This window comes from Chiloscyllium plagiosum, unplaced genomic scaffold (genome assembly GCF_037043375.1).
Source record: "Chiloscyllium plagiosum isolate Xiang-an unplaced genomic scaffold, Cpla_swu_hap1 HiC_scaffold_13, whole genome shotgun sequence".
NCBI classification, from domain to species: domain Eukaryota; kingdom Metazoa; phylum Chordata; class Chondrichthyes; order Orectolobiformes; family Hemiscylliidae; genus Chiloscyllium; species Chiloscyllium plagiosum.
In genome coordinates this window covers 7,968,793-7,982,245 of record NW_028270151.1, presented here as the reverse complement: position 1 = coordinate 7,982,245, position 13,453 = coordinate 7,968,793, and the positions used below count along the sequence as shown (strand labels likewise).

General features: G+C 43.9%; 1 protein-coding gene across 4 annotated transcripts in view; it reads left to right on the top strand.

Moving 5' to 3' along the window:
* The window catches only part of LOC122555670 (sodium/hydrogen exchanger 9-like), a 482,562-nt gene that overhangs the window by 173,450 nt on the left and 295,659 nt on the right, over positions 1-13,453 (top strand). For all 4 annotated transcript variants that reach the window (XM_087993313.1, XM_087993316.1, XM_087993315.1 and 1 more), the window contains one exon: positions 4,008-4,146. In XM_087993313.1, the coding sequence (XP_087849439.1) occupies positions 4,008-4,146 (139 nt within the window). The remainder of the gene's footprint in view (positions 1-4,007; positions 4,147-13,453) is intronic.

Genomic DNA, 13,453 nt, shown 5'->3' with positions numbered 1-13,453 from the left:
GGTCTCTGGCGCTGTGAGGCAGCAGTGCTAACCACTGTGCCACCATGCCACCATGCCGCCCAGAATACTGCATATTCTTCTGCAGTAGTGGCTAAGCAATATATTTGAATTGAAAGGGAAAAGCATTATGCATGTAACCCTTGGTATACCTGAGGGGGGAGTACTTGGATGAAAAGTGGGAAAGCATTCTCTTATTTGTGAAACCCCTTGCTTTGATGTTTGCAGAAGACTTTCCAAACATGAAATTTGGGACTGCCATAGTGTTAAGGGTTTAGGTGGAGAGGTTTTGTTAAGTGTGTACAAGAAACTTTTCTGATTCAGTATGTGGATGTACCTACTAGAGAAGGTGCAAAACTTGACCTACTCTTGGGAAATAAGGCAGGTGACTGAGGTTTCAGTGGGGGAGCACTTTGGGGCCAGCGAGCATAATTCTATTAGATTTAAAATAGTGATGGAAAAGGATAGACCAGATCTAAAAGTTGAAGTTCTAAATTGGAGAAAGGCCAATTTTGACAGTATTAGGAAGAACTTTCAAAAGCTGATTGGGGGCAGATGTTCGCAGGTAAAGGGATGGAAAATGGGAAGCCTTCAGAAATCTTGAAAAATGTCTATATCATCTTGCAAAATGTCCAGATTATAGAGGAGGAAGTGCTGGATGTCTTGAAACACATAAAGGTGGATAAATCCCCAGGACCTGATCAGGTGTACCCTAGAAACTTGAAAGGGTTCAGAAAAGATTTACAAGGATATTGCCAGGGTTGGAGGGTTTGAACTATAGGGAGTGGGTGAATTGGCTGGGGCTGTTTTCCCTGGAGCATCGGAGGCCGAGGAGAAACCTTATAAAGGTTTATAAAATCATGAGAGGCATGGCTAGGATAAATAGACAAAATCTTTTCCTTGGGGTGGGGGAGTCCAGAACTAGAGGGCATAGGTGTAGGGTGAGAGGAGAAAGATATAAAAAGGACCTATGGGGCAACCTTTTCACACAGAGGGTGGTACATGTATGAAATGGGCTGCTAGAGGAAGTGGTGGAGGCTGGTACAATCGAAACATTTAAGAGGCATTTGGATGGGTATATGAATAGGAAGGGTTTGGAGGGATATGAGCCGAGTGCTGGCAGGTGGGACTAGATTGGATTGGGATATCTGGTCGGCATGGACGAGTTGGACCCAAGGGTCTGTTTCCAAGCTGTACGTCTCTATGACTCTGAGTCTAAGAATGTACAGAAACAGATATGGGAATGCATCCCAGTGCCATGTGCTCACCAGAGTAGGGCTTAGAAGGCGGACGTAATGCTTGGCTTAAGGCATGGTGCAAGAGGGGAGGCTTCAGATAACTGGAACATTGCACCTCGTTCTGAGAAACTGGAGACCTTTTCAGAAGGATGTGTTGCACCATAACAAGACTGTGGGAAATTGTTCCTCGCAGAGTAATTTAATAGTGTGGTTGGGAGGAGCTTGAGCTCGGTAGGTAGGAGAGAGGCTCCAATATATAGAAGTGGAAAGGAAGGATATTTTGCATAAGGTGGGAAGGAATGTTGTACATTACTGGAGAAAGATACAGGGTCAGATGTAAATGGAGCAGATTGAAAAGGACTGTAAAACCTGGATTATAATGCATGCACTTAAATGCACAGCATGTGCTGAACGAGATTGTTGAGCTGCAGGACCAATAGCAACGTGGAAGTAATGAACTTGTGGCAATAGTGCAAACATGGCTTAACCACTGAGGGGACCAGCATTACTTGTACAACAATATGAAGGGTTCAGAAAAGATACAGAAGTTCACTTCTTACAAAATAGTATAGGCTGTCATGATCAGGAAGATGTAAGAGTCAGAGCACAGAAACAGATGGTCCAGTCCATGCCGACCAGATATCCTAAATTAATCTAGTCCCATTTGCCAGCACTTGGCCCATATCCCTCCAAACCCTTCCTATTCACATACTCATCTAGATGCCTTTTTAAATGCTGTAATTGTACCAGCCTCCTCCACTTCCTCTGGCAGTTCATTCCGTACACATATCACCCTCTGCGTGAAAAATGTGCCCCTAAGATCTCTCTTAAATCGTTCCCCTCTCACCCTAAACCTATGCCCTTTAGTTCTGGACTCCCCCCAAATGCAGGGAAAAGACCTTGACCATTTATTCTATCCATGCCCCTCTTAATTTTATAAACCTCTATAAAGGTCAATCCTCAGCCTCCGATGCTCCAGGGAAAACAGCCCCAGCCTGTTCAGCCTCTCCTTTTAGCTCAAACATTATAGTGTTACAATGTGTATTTCCCTGAAGGACAAGGCCAGAGTTCATTTTGTTAGACTTCAGCAGCAGAAAAGTTAGCCCATGCTCTTTAGGCTATTCACTCCATCTCCTAATAGTGAGAGGACAGTAGAGGAACAAATCTGCAGGGAATTATAGACACACAATAACTGTGGAATGTGGATATTGTGAGACTTCAATTTGTTATGGACTGGGCCAGACCACTCAAAGCCTTCTTGAGCAGGCAGCCCAGACCATAAGTTTGCAATGTGTGTCGGTACAGTGAGAATTACCCAGAGTATGGTTGACTGCTAGGTTTTAAAACAGACAGAAATTTATTCACAAAATTAAACCATGAAACACAAAAAACAGAATAGAGAGCCCCTACAGAACTTAGTCTATCCAAACTAAGTCCAAATATACACCACAGTCTCAATGAGCAAACCCCCTTAAAAAAGTTTTTAAAAATGGAACAAATGCTTACAAGTTGAAGTTAGAAGGGCAGAAAGAGAGCAAGAGTTTCCACAAAGCTCATTGTTGAACTCCTAACTAGTTCTGGACTGAATGACTCAGCTAAAGAGCTGACCACTCCCCTTCCATTATACAGGTCCCTTCTGAAACATGACCCACTTTGGACTGGAATCTCACCTGTTTACATAGAAATAAAAGGCCCCTCAATACCCATTACTCTCTGTATCAAACTACTCTATTCGGAACTGTGAGAGTTTTATTACCCCTCTGTAAAAGCCAAGGTTATGGTACCCTTGAGAAAAGAAACAGCATTTGGAAAAAGGGACGAGCTTTGTGACCCAGAGATGGATTGGGAGGATCTTAGAGTAAAGTGGAGAAGGAATTTCTAAACCTGCTCAGGAGAATTTCTTTAAACAATGTGCTGGATGTCTAATTAGAACGGATACCTTGGTAGAGCTGGTGCTTGTGAATGTTCTAGATGGTGGTCAACCCTCTTTACTGTTGGCAGAGCTGCATCCCTCCAATTCTGACTTCACTGAGTGAAATAAATCATTTCTCTATCTCTGGCTATCAGCCCAGGGTTTTTATGCACCTTTTAACCTCAAATCATGCCATTTAAAAATGTATTCAGAAAACTCACGTGAATTCTTTCGTTAAGTTTAAGCCATGGTGAATTTGCACCGTTTCTCCCAGGTACTACCTCTCAGAGCTCTAATGTTCAAAGCTGTACACTCTGCTCCTGATTCTCTGCATAGCAACTGGCCAGCTGAAGTATCACTTCCTGTTTTGCATTTGTACTCATGTGAGATTAGGATGTACTTTGATTCACCGTTTTTCTGTCTGTGTGTTAACATTTAGTAATGTCATGTGTAAATCATTTTAACTGGTCTGATGATTTGATTTGTGCTAACATTTGTGGGTGGCACAGTGGTTAGCACTGCTGCCTCACAGCGCCAGAGACCCGGGTTCAATTCCCATCTCAGGCGACTGTCTGTGTGGAGTTAGCACGTTCTCCCCGTGTCTGCGTGGGTTTCCTCCGGGTGCTCCAGTTTCCTCCCACAGTCCAAAAATGTGCAGGTTAGGTGAATTGGCCATGCTAAATTGCCCGTAGTGTTAGGTGAAGGGGTAAATGTAGGGGAATGGGTCTGGGTGGGTTGCGCTTCGGCGGGTCAGTGTGGACTTGTTGGGCTGAAGGGCCTGTTTCCACATTGTAAGTAATCTAATCTAATGTAAGTAATTTAATTTCTTTTCTATTTCTTTTCTATTCCCTTTTCACCAGCTCCATCTCCATATACAGCCCGACGGACAACCCGGATACATTTGATGCTGCTGCTTTCTTCAAATCGGTTGGAAACTTTGTTTGGATTTTTGCTGGTTCATTTGCCATGGGGTCAGCATACGGTGTTGTCACAGCTTTGATATCCTTTCAGTGTCAACAGTAAGAATCTATTCACCCACAGGATGCGGGCCTCTCTGGGCCAGCATTTATTGTCCATTCCTAATTGCCCAGAGAGCATTTAAGGGACAACCACATTGCCATGGGTCTGGAGTCATGTGTAGGCTAGACCAGGTAAGGATGGCAGATTCCTTCCCTTAAAGGGCATTAGTGAACCAGGTGGGTTTCTCCAATGACCGGCAATGGTTTTGTGGTCATTATTAGACTCTTAATTCCATCTTTATTGAATTCAGGTTCCATCATTTGCTGTGGCAGGATTCATACCCAGGTCTCTGAATTAATAGTCTAGTGATACCACCTACTAAATTAAGGATTATTCAATATGTATTGCCACCATTTTGCAGGGATCCCCATCATTTTTCATTCCTCCATTTCAAAAAAAAGTCTTGGACCTTCAGTTAGTCTCAGTGGATGTCCTTAATTGGTCTTATTTGTGCAGCTGACCCATTTGGATTGTTTAATTTCCTCATGACTTGTTAATTCGGAGCCAAGAGGTCAGTAGGTTGAGAGAGTGCAGGCAGTCTGCATTAATTGCTGGCCAAAAATATTGGTGGGAGCTGCATTTCTCCTGTACCTTTAGAACAGAGCAAAGTCAGCACCAGCCAGGTACAGAGGAACCTCGATTATCCAAAGGACACAGGCAGGAGTATTTTGTTTGGTTAATCGACTGTTGGATAACATAGTTTAGCCAAACATTGGGACCTTGTGATCTTGTTCGGATAATTCAAAATTGGGTTCATTGAATGCTGGATAATCGAAGTTCATCCGGGACTTGTTCAGATTATTTTGCTCATGTTGCAAATGGATGTGTACGCTCAAGATCACCGGCACTATGGCAGGCATTTAGGTTGAGTCATAATCTCCAGCGTTGAGTCTTCCTAACCAAAGTGTGACTTCACCTGGATTGAGTGTTCTGGCTTGTTTTTGGTGATATCCATAGAAGGATATAGCAGCAAGAGAAATTACATTGGAGGTGGTTTGCAGAAGATTCTCTGCATTGATTCCAAAGGAGAACGGTTTGGCTTACGCGGAGAGAGAGTTGTACTATCTGGAGTTCAGAAGAATGAGAGGAGATCTAATTGAGGTTTCCAAAATGTTAAAGGGGATTTACTCAGTGGATGTCGAGAGGATGTGTTCTCATGTGGGGCAATCGAGAATGAGAGGTCATAGTTTCAGGCTGGTGCAGATTTAAAACAAGAGGAGGAATTCTCTCAAAGGATCATTTGACGTGAACAACACTGGCCAGGCCTGCATTTATTACCCAATCCCTAATTGCCCCGAGGGCAGGTAGTTGAGAGTTAACCACATTGCTGGGGTCTTGAGTCACGTGTAGGCCAGACTAGGTAAGGACGGCAGACTTCCTTTCCCAAAAGGGCAGTACGGAACCAGATGGGTTTTTCCTGACAATGATAATTAGACGCAGAATCCATGATTTTTATTGAATTTAAATTCAACCATCTGCCATTGATGGAATTGGAGACCGAGTTCCCGGGCCATTATCCGAGTGGCTAGGTCGTTCGTCTAGTGATAGCATTCAGCGGTCACCTCGCCTTTGACCCCATAGTATGGTGGATGCTGAGACATTGAGTAAATTCAAGGAAGAGATAAACAGACAAGCTTTTAATGATTAGTAGGTTGAAGGGTTATGGAGTGTGGGTAGAAAAGTGGGGTTGAGGTGAGATCAACCATGATCATACTGAATGGCGGAGCAGGCTCGAGGAGTGGCTGAATGGCCTCCTCCTATTCCTCGTTCTTGTATTCTTATAAGAATTACTGGATTTTCTAATTAATTACTGATTCACAGCCCAGTAACATGGCCAACATGGCGTTCTGTAGGGGGAGAAGGATGGGAGCTCAAGCCTACAATTTATCACATGTTGATTTCTGATTTGGATGATTACCCCCTTGGTGGGCTGATGGCCTATTTCTGTTCCCATGTCTAAAAATGGGCCTCACTGCTGCTTCACAGTGCCAGGTGCCCAGGTTCAATTCCAGTCTCAGGTGACTGTCTGTCTGTCTGTGTGGAGTTTGCATATTCTCCCAGTGTCTGTGAGTGTTTCCTCCAGGTGCTCCAGTTTCTTCCCACAGTCCAAAGATGTGCAGGTTAGGTGAGCCGAGGGGGCTGAGGCTTGGGGGGGCGGGGGGGTAGGAAACAGTTAACGTTTTGGAATGTGAGGGGTAGATGGATGTGGGCCTCGAGCCTCATTGCTGACAAGGGCTTATGCTCGAAACATCGATTCTCCTGCTCCTCGGATGCTGCCTGACCGGCTGTGCTTTTCCAGCACCATAATCTTCAAATGTGATTTTGAATGAATCAAGGAAATGGCTAGAGACAGAAAGGAGAAGAGTAGAGCTTCAAGAAGGTGTCTCAGTTGCTTTAGACCAAAAGGCTGGAGTGAGAGTGTACCACTGCTTGTACTAAGCAAGATGTTGAAAAACAGAAGTAATGCATAAAGTTGTGAGTTTGCTTTTGCTTTCATAATGTTAGTGATAACAGAGGGCAGTGAAAAGGGAGGATTAGTCACTGTCACTGTTGTAAGCAGGTGTAGAGGAAGTATTCCAGGAATGATGCAGTTGGTCAAAACCCCTTGATTTTAAACAAAACAGAATTTATTTACAGAGTACCAAATGAAATGCAAAGAAAGATAGCAGAATACAGAATAACGTAACCTATCCGAAAACCTAACAGAATATCCCAACTTAATGATGCTGTTCCAAATTCCTGCAACAATCCCCATAAACACCCCTTGGCAAAAAAAGGTAACAGTCAAACACAGGGTCTTATAGGAGAGAGAGAGAGATGGCAGAGGGATTCAGCATGGAACACCAGCTTTCTCTTGGATTCCCAGCCAACAACTGCTTGCTCAAACCAAACCAAACCAGAGAAAAGCTCAGGTGGGAGAACTGGCCACTTCTCCTTTCAATGTACGAGTTTTTGAAAAAATCTTTAAAAGTTTTTAAAAATAGACAAGCCCAGACATTTCAGAACCTATGCATTTACTAATCCTCTGGATTAAAAAAAATAACAACAACCCAACCTTGTTAAAGGAGCAGCACCATCACATGACTCTCCGTCAGAACTGCCATTTTGTTTTTAAAGGATCAGAGAATAGTAAATGTATTTGGGAAGAGTCTGGTCAAGGGGGGAAACAGATTCAAGATGAAAAGGAATAAATTCAGTAGGCAGGAACAGACTGAAATGTTGGGTCTGCCAGGGCAGCCCTTGGGACGTTGGGAAGGTGTTTAGGAAGATGATTGCAAGAGTTGGATGAGTGATGGGAAAGGGTGACTATGGCTTTAAAAAATTGGGCTTTGGCTGTGGTAAGATTTTTAATGGAAATTAATGAGTATACAAAATAGAATCATAGAATCCCCTACAATGTGGATCCCCCACCCACCCACCTCTCTTTCTCTCCCCCCGCACCCCCCCTCCCCGCACCCCCCCTCTCCCATTGAGTCCACGCCAACTCTCCGAAGAGCATCCCACCCAGGTTTTGTTCTCCTTCAGATGGTCACATTTCTTGTGTTCCAACCAAGCGGTGATCTTAAATCAGAATAGATTGCTGAAAAGCACTCAGCAGGTCTGATAGGCAGAGTGAGAGTGCTCCTGGGTCCAAAGCGTTAGCTGTTTCCAGCAGTGCTGCTAGACCAGCTGACTATTTTTATTTCAGGTCTCCAGCATCCACCGTAATTTTGTTTCTAACACAGTGGAAGATTGTGGTCACAGTGGCAGTGTCCCTGCATCTGGGTCAGGAGGTCTGGATTTGAGTCCCACCTGCCCCAGGCCCACACCTTACTGTCTCTGAGCGGATTGATGAGAAATATCACAGTAACAAAATCTATAATCAAGGCTTGTTACTGGTCTGTTTGACCAGATGAGTTAAAAATCGCATAACACCATATTATAGTCCAACAGGTTTATTTAAAAGCACTAGCTGTCGGAGCACTGCTCCTTCATCAGGGTGGTTGTGGAGGTTAGGATCATGCTCACAGAATTTATAACCAAAGGAGTTACATTTTATTTTGCTCAAAAACTGCATGAATCCATGTAAAACTCTGTAGAACTGTACAGAGGGTTAGTCAGTCTGACATAGCGTTGGGACACAGAGAGACTTCACACCAATTATTTAAAAAGCTGAGTTATCTTGAGAATGTAATTTAAAAGACGTTCTGGGATTTACATATCAAAGAACAGAAACCAGCATATTCCATTATAAAAGATGAAAGTTTTAATCTAAGATTGTTTACCATATCACAACTCTATGACACTGGACTCCGTTGGCTATAAATTCTGTTACCATGATCTTAACTTATGCACCCACAGTGGAGCAGTGTTCCAAAAGCTAGTGCTTCCAAATAAACCTGTTGGACTATAACCTGGTGTTGTGTGATTCCTAATTTTTTCAAGCAGTAATCACAGGCACATGGAAAAGATAATAAAATGTATTGGGGCAACTTACCGGTTCTGTTTCCTGGGTGGGAGGGTGAGGAGGATGCTGCGATCTCTGTGATTTGGATTGGCTGAGTGATTGAAGCAAATGTGTGACAGATGAAGTTTAATGTGGATGAACGTGAGGTTATTCCTTAAAATGGGAAAGGTGTGAGATGTTGGTGTTGGACTGGGATGGACAAGGTCAGAAGTCACATGACACCAGGTTATCATCCAACAGGTTTTTTTGAAATTGCAAGCTTTCATAGCACTGCCTCTTCATCAGATGAAGTCCCTATGATTTTAGATAAACCTGTTGGACTATAACCTGGATTAGTGTAACTTCTGTCTGAAAGCAGGAAGGCAGATTATTCTCTCCCAATAAATTGGGAAAGAGAGAGATGCAGTGAATTCTGGGTGTCCTTGAACAGAACACCAGTCATTGAAGGTAGGCATGCAGTTACTGCAGGTGGTGAAGGTGGCAAATGGGTGTGTTGGATTTGAGTACAGGAGCAATTATGCAGGGCCTTGGTGAGATCACACATGAAGTAGTGTGTGCAGTGTTGGTCTCCTTATCTGAGGAAGGATGTTCTGGCTACAGAGGGAGTGCCTGATCTGCTGAGTTTCACTAGCGTTCTCTCTAGAACATAGAACATTACAGCGCAGTACAGGCCCTTGATGTTGCGCCAACCTGTGAAACCAATCTGAAACTCATCTCACCTAAACTATTCCATTCTCTCTCTTTCTGTTAGTTTTCCCAAAGCTTTGCAGTCACTGCTTTATTACTGAGAGCAGTGACTGAAGCAGTGGCCTCACCATTCCTCCAACCTCTAGCCCTTTCCAGAGTATCTCATATAGAACATAGAACATTACAGCGCAGTACAGGCCCTTCGGCCCTCGATGTTGCGCCGACCTGTCATCCCAATCTGAATCTGGATTAGTGGTGCTGGAAGAGCACAGCAGTTCAGGCAGCATCCAAGGAGCTTCGAAATCGACGTTTCAGGCAAAAGCCCTTCCTGATGAAGAGCTTTTGCCCGAAACCTCGATTTCGAAGCTCCTTGGATGCTGCCTGAACTGCTGTGCTCTTCCAGCACCACTAATCCAGAATCTGGCTTCCAGCATCTGCAGTCATTGTTTATACCAACCTGAAGCCCATCTAATCTACACTATTCCATGTACGTCGATATGCCTGTCCAATGACGACTTAAATGTACTTAAAGTTGGCGAATCTACTACCGTTGCAGGCAAAGCATTCCACACCCTTACTACTCTCCCTTCCCTTGGGCTGAAAGACACAGGAGCAGAAATTAGGACATTCAGCTCATCAAGTCTGCTCTGCCAATCGATTATGGCTGATAGGTTTTTCAAACCCATTTTCCTGCTTTCTCCACGTAACCTTTGATCCCCCGACAATCAAGAACCTATCGATCTCAGTTTTAAATAGACTCAGTGACCTGGCCTCGACAGCCTTCTGTGGCAGTGAATTCCACAGATTCACCACTCTCTGGTTGAAGACATTTAACCAGACAAGGCAGTTCGCAGACACCATGATGTCTCATTCCCATCCCTTTCAGATTCTGGTCTCTATTGTTTTAGCCCGAAGTTATGAAACAGGAATGTCACAACTAAAGATCAATAAAACTCAGTAATTTCAATTTAATTCAGGCAAATAATGGAAAGCAAAATTAAAGCAATCTTAGAAGTTGGCTGCATCCAGTGATGTACATTTACACATAGAAACCCACTCTTAGGGAAAAAGTAGATTATTTTTTCATGGTAATTACTGTACACAGAGTGATGGGTGTGTGGAATGCACTGCCAGTGGGTGGTAGTAGAGTCAGAGACATTAGGGACATTTAAATGACTGCTGGGCAAGCACATGGATGGCAGTAAATTGAGAGGTGTGTAGGTTAGGTTGATTTTAATTTAATATAAATGCTTGGCACACCATCGTGGGCCGAAAAGCCTGTATTGTGCTGTACTGCTCTATGTACTTCTTCTATTCATGTCCCTTTTTTTTTAGTAGCCTTTCTGATTCTTGTTCAAGGAAAATACTAACCAGTGGGTTAGCTTTTGTGGTGTAAGTAACACATTAATGTTTCAGCACTGAGAGAGGGAGTTGCACAGGTTCCCACAAGCTCAGGGATCTGGTCTATCCAGGCTTTAACTTCAAACCTCTTCCCCAACCCTGGGCACCCATCCTGAAGGGATTTTGCCCGAAACGCCGATTTTCCTGCTCCTCAGATGCTGCCTGACCTGCTGTGCTTTTCCAGCACCACTCTAACCTAGACTCTGATTTCCAGCATCTGCACTCCTCACTTTTTAGGATCTGCATCCTGAAACCAAACTCTCACCAATTGCATCAAAATTTTCACACTTTGTTCAATTGCTGAATGCACATTTTCCAACTTGGCTGTGTTTCCTGTCTGAGGAACACAGCTTTAACCTGCCTGAAACCAGAATTATGGCTCATGTCTCCCAAAATAAACCAGTCCCATGCCCTATGCAAGCATAAGGTCAGCAAGGGACAAACTTAAAACAGCATTAACGTGGAACTCCAATCGGTTAAATCAATCTGTAACTGATGATCCCACTGAAAATAGACATAGCATAAGCTGGTTTAGCGGTGGCGCAGTGGCTCAGTGGTTAGCACTGCTGCCTCATAGTGCCAGGGACCCGAGTTCGATTCCAGTCTCAGGTGACTGTGTGGAGTTTGCACATTCTCCCCGTATTTGTGTCAGTTTCCTCCAGGTGCTCCAGTTTCCTCCCACAATCCAAAGATGTGCAGGTCAGGTGAATTGGCCATGCTCAGTTGCCCACAGTGTTCAGGGATGTGTATGTTAAGGACATTCCTGATGAAGGTCTTTTGCCCAAAATATCGATTTTTCTGCTCCTCAGATGCTGCTTGACCTGCTGTGCTTTTCCAGCACCAATCTAATCTAGACTCTGGTTTCCAGCATCTCTGGCTTCTATCTGTCCTGTATGATTCTATGACTCAAAATAATAGCCTCACTCTCCCAAAACCTCTTTCTCAACTTCTGGAATGGCAGGATTCTCTGAGGACCAACAGGCCTCATCAGATTCTGTCTCTAACATTTTCCACCTCTTGAGTCTTTCAATCCCCTTCCCAGGGCTCAGGATGGTCGTGAGAAATGTAACTCCCACACCTTGTCTTTAAACTTACGTTACACAAATCAATATGAGTATGAGGTAAAGTGAACAATGCAATTTGATTTAATTATATGATTCTTTCTCAATTCACAATAAGAACTTGTGCCAAGTCATGTTTTTTTCAGCCTGTTGCAAGCAGTGGTTTGTTCAAAACACTCAAGACTAGTTCCGCCTTCATGCCTTCCAGCAGTCAGAGAAACGTCAGCAAATGATAGACAATGCAGACTTCAGAAAACACAAAGTCTAGAAGATACACTTATGTTTCTCTCATCCCTATCATTGATGATGTTTCCATGGTTATACAGTTCAAGCCAGCTCTTCAATGACTTTATTATTGCTAACACTGACCAGACCTACATGTCCCTGACCCTACAGACATGAATGAGTGAGCACCTTGTTTGTTCAGCTTTGCAAAACGTTCTTGCTCAGCAGAACTGCAAGCTGTTTTAACTCGTTGTGTGCTGATCCCACAGCAATGACATAACACTGAAATACAATGGTCAGTGTGAAATCTCATTGATACTCAGAATATTAGAGTGTCATGTAATGAGTCTTGTTGGGAAGCTGGTGTTTACTTGTAGGCACCAGTGAATTGGGGAAGTCTCATTCACGTTTGAGAGAGTCTCCATCCTCGATCTGGTGTCTGATGACATTTTTAAATCATTCTCCACTTTACTTGGTCTTTCTGTTGTTGGATAAAATGGCACCCAGCATGAATTTGGATCTAGGTGTCTTTTCTCTGGGTTCAAAATCTCTCTTCTCTTGAAGAAGGCTGTGCTCACCACTGGGTAACCGAGGGTGGAGCTAGTTGCCAGCTGGTCCCCAATGTAAGACTACCAGACCATGCTGTGCAGTCCATTGAGCAGCTGCACATCACTCCTGCTTCCCAGTTCTCATCTACCAGCCTCATTCTGACTTCCCCTTGAACACACAATCTCAGGTAATCCCCGCGACACCCAGTTGGAAGGCCAGTTATACTCAGCTCCTACTTCTATTGGTACAGGAAAAGGGAAGTCAGCCCCAGATGCTGCAGCTTACAATATAGAGGAGCTGAATATTATTGCGATGGAGAAAGATTGCAGAAAGCTGAAGAACAGAGGGTTTTGGGGGTATTTGTCCATGACTCACAAACAGCTAGCATCCAAGTAGCCAAGGTTTTTTTTCCCTGGGGCGGGGGAATCCAGAACTGGAGGGCATAGGTTTAGGGTGAGAGGGGAAAGATGTAAAAAAAGACCTAAGGGGCAACTTTTTCACGCAGAGGGTGGTGTGTGTATGGAATGAGCTGCCAGAGGAAGTGGTGGAGGCTGGTACAATTGCAACATTTAAAAGCCATCTGGATGGGTATATGAATAGGAAGGGTTTGGAGGGATATAGGCCAAGTGATGGCAAATGGGACTAGATTTATTTCTGATATCTGGTCAGCACAGATGAGTTGGACCGAAGGGTCTGTTTCTGTGCAGTACATCTATATGAATCTAGGGAGGACAAAAGGAGTGTTGCCTTTTATTTCAAAGGGAATAGAGTCTACAAGTAGGGAGGCTTTGCTAACACTATACAAGGCCACAGCTGGAGCTGAGTAGTTTTGGGCCCCTTCTCTAAGGAAAGATATCCTGGCATTGGAGGCAGTCCAGAGAAGATTCACTAGGCTGATCCTTGGTATGAAGTTGTC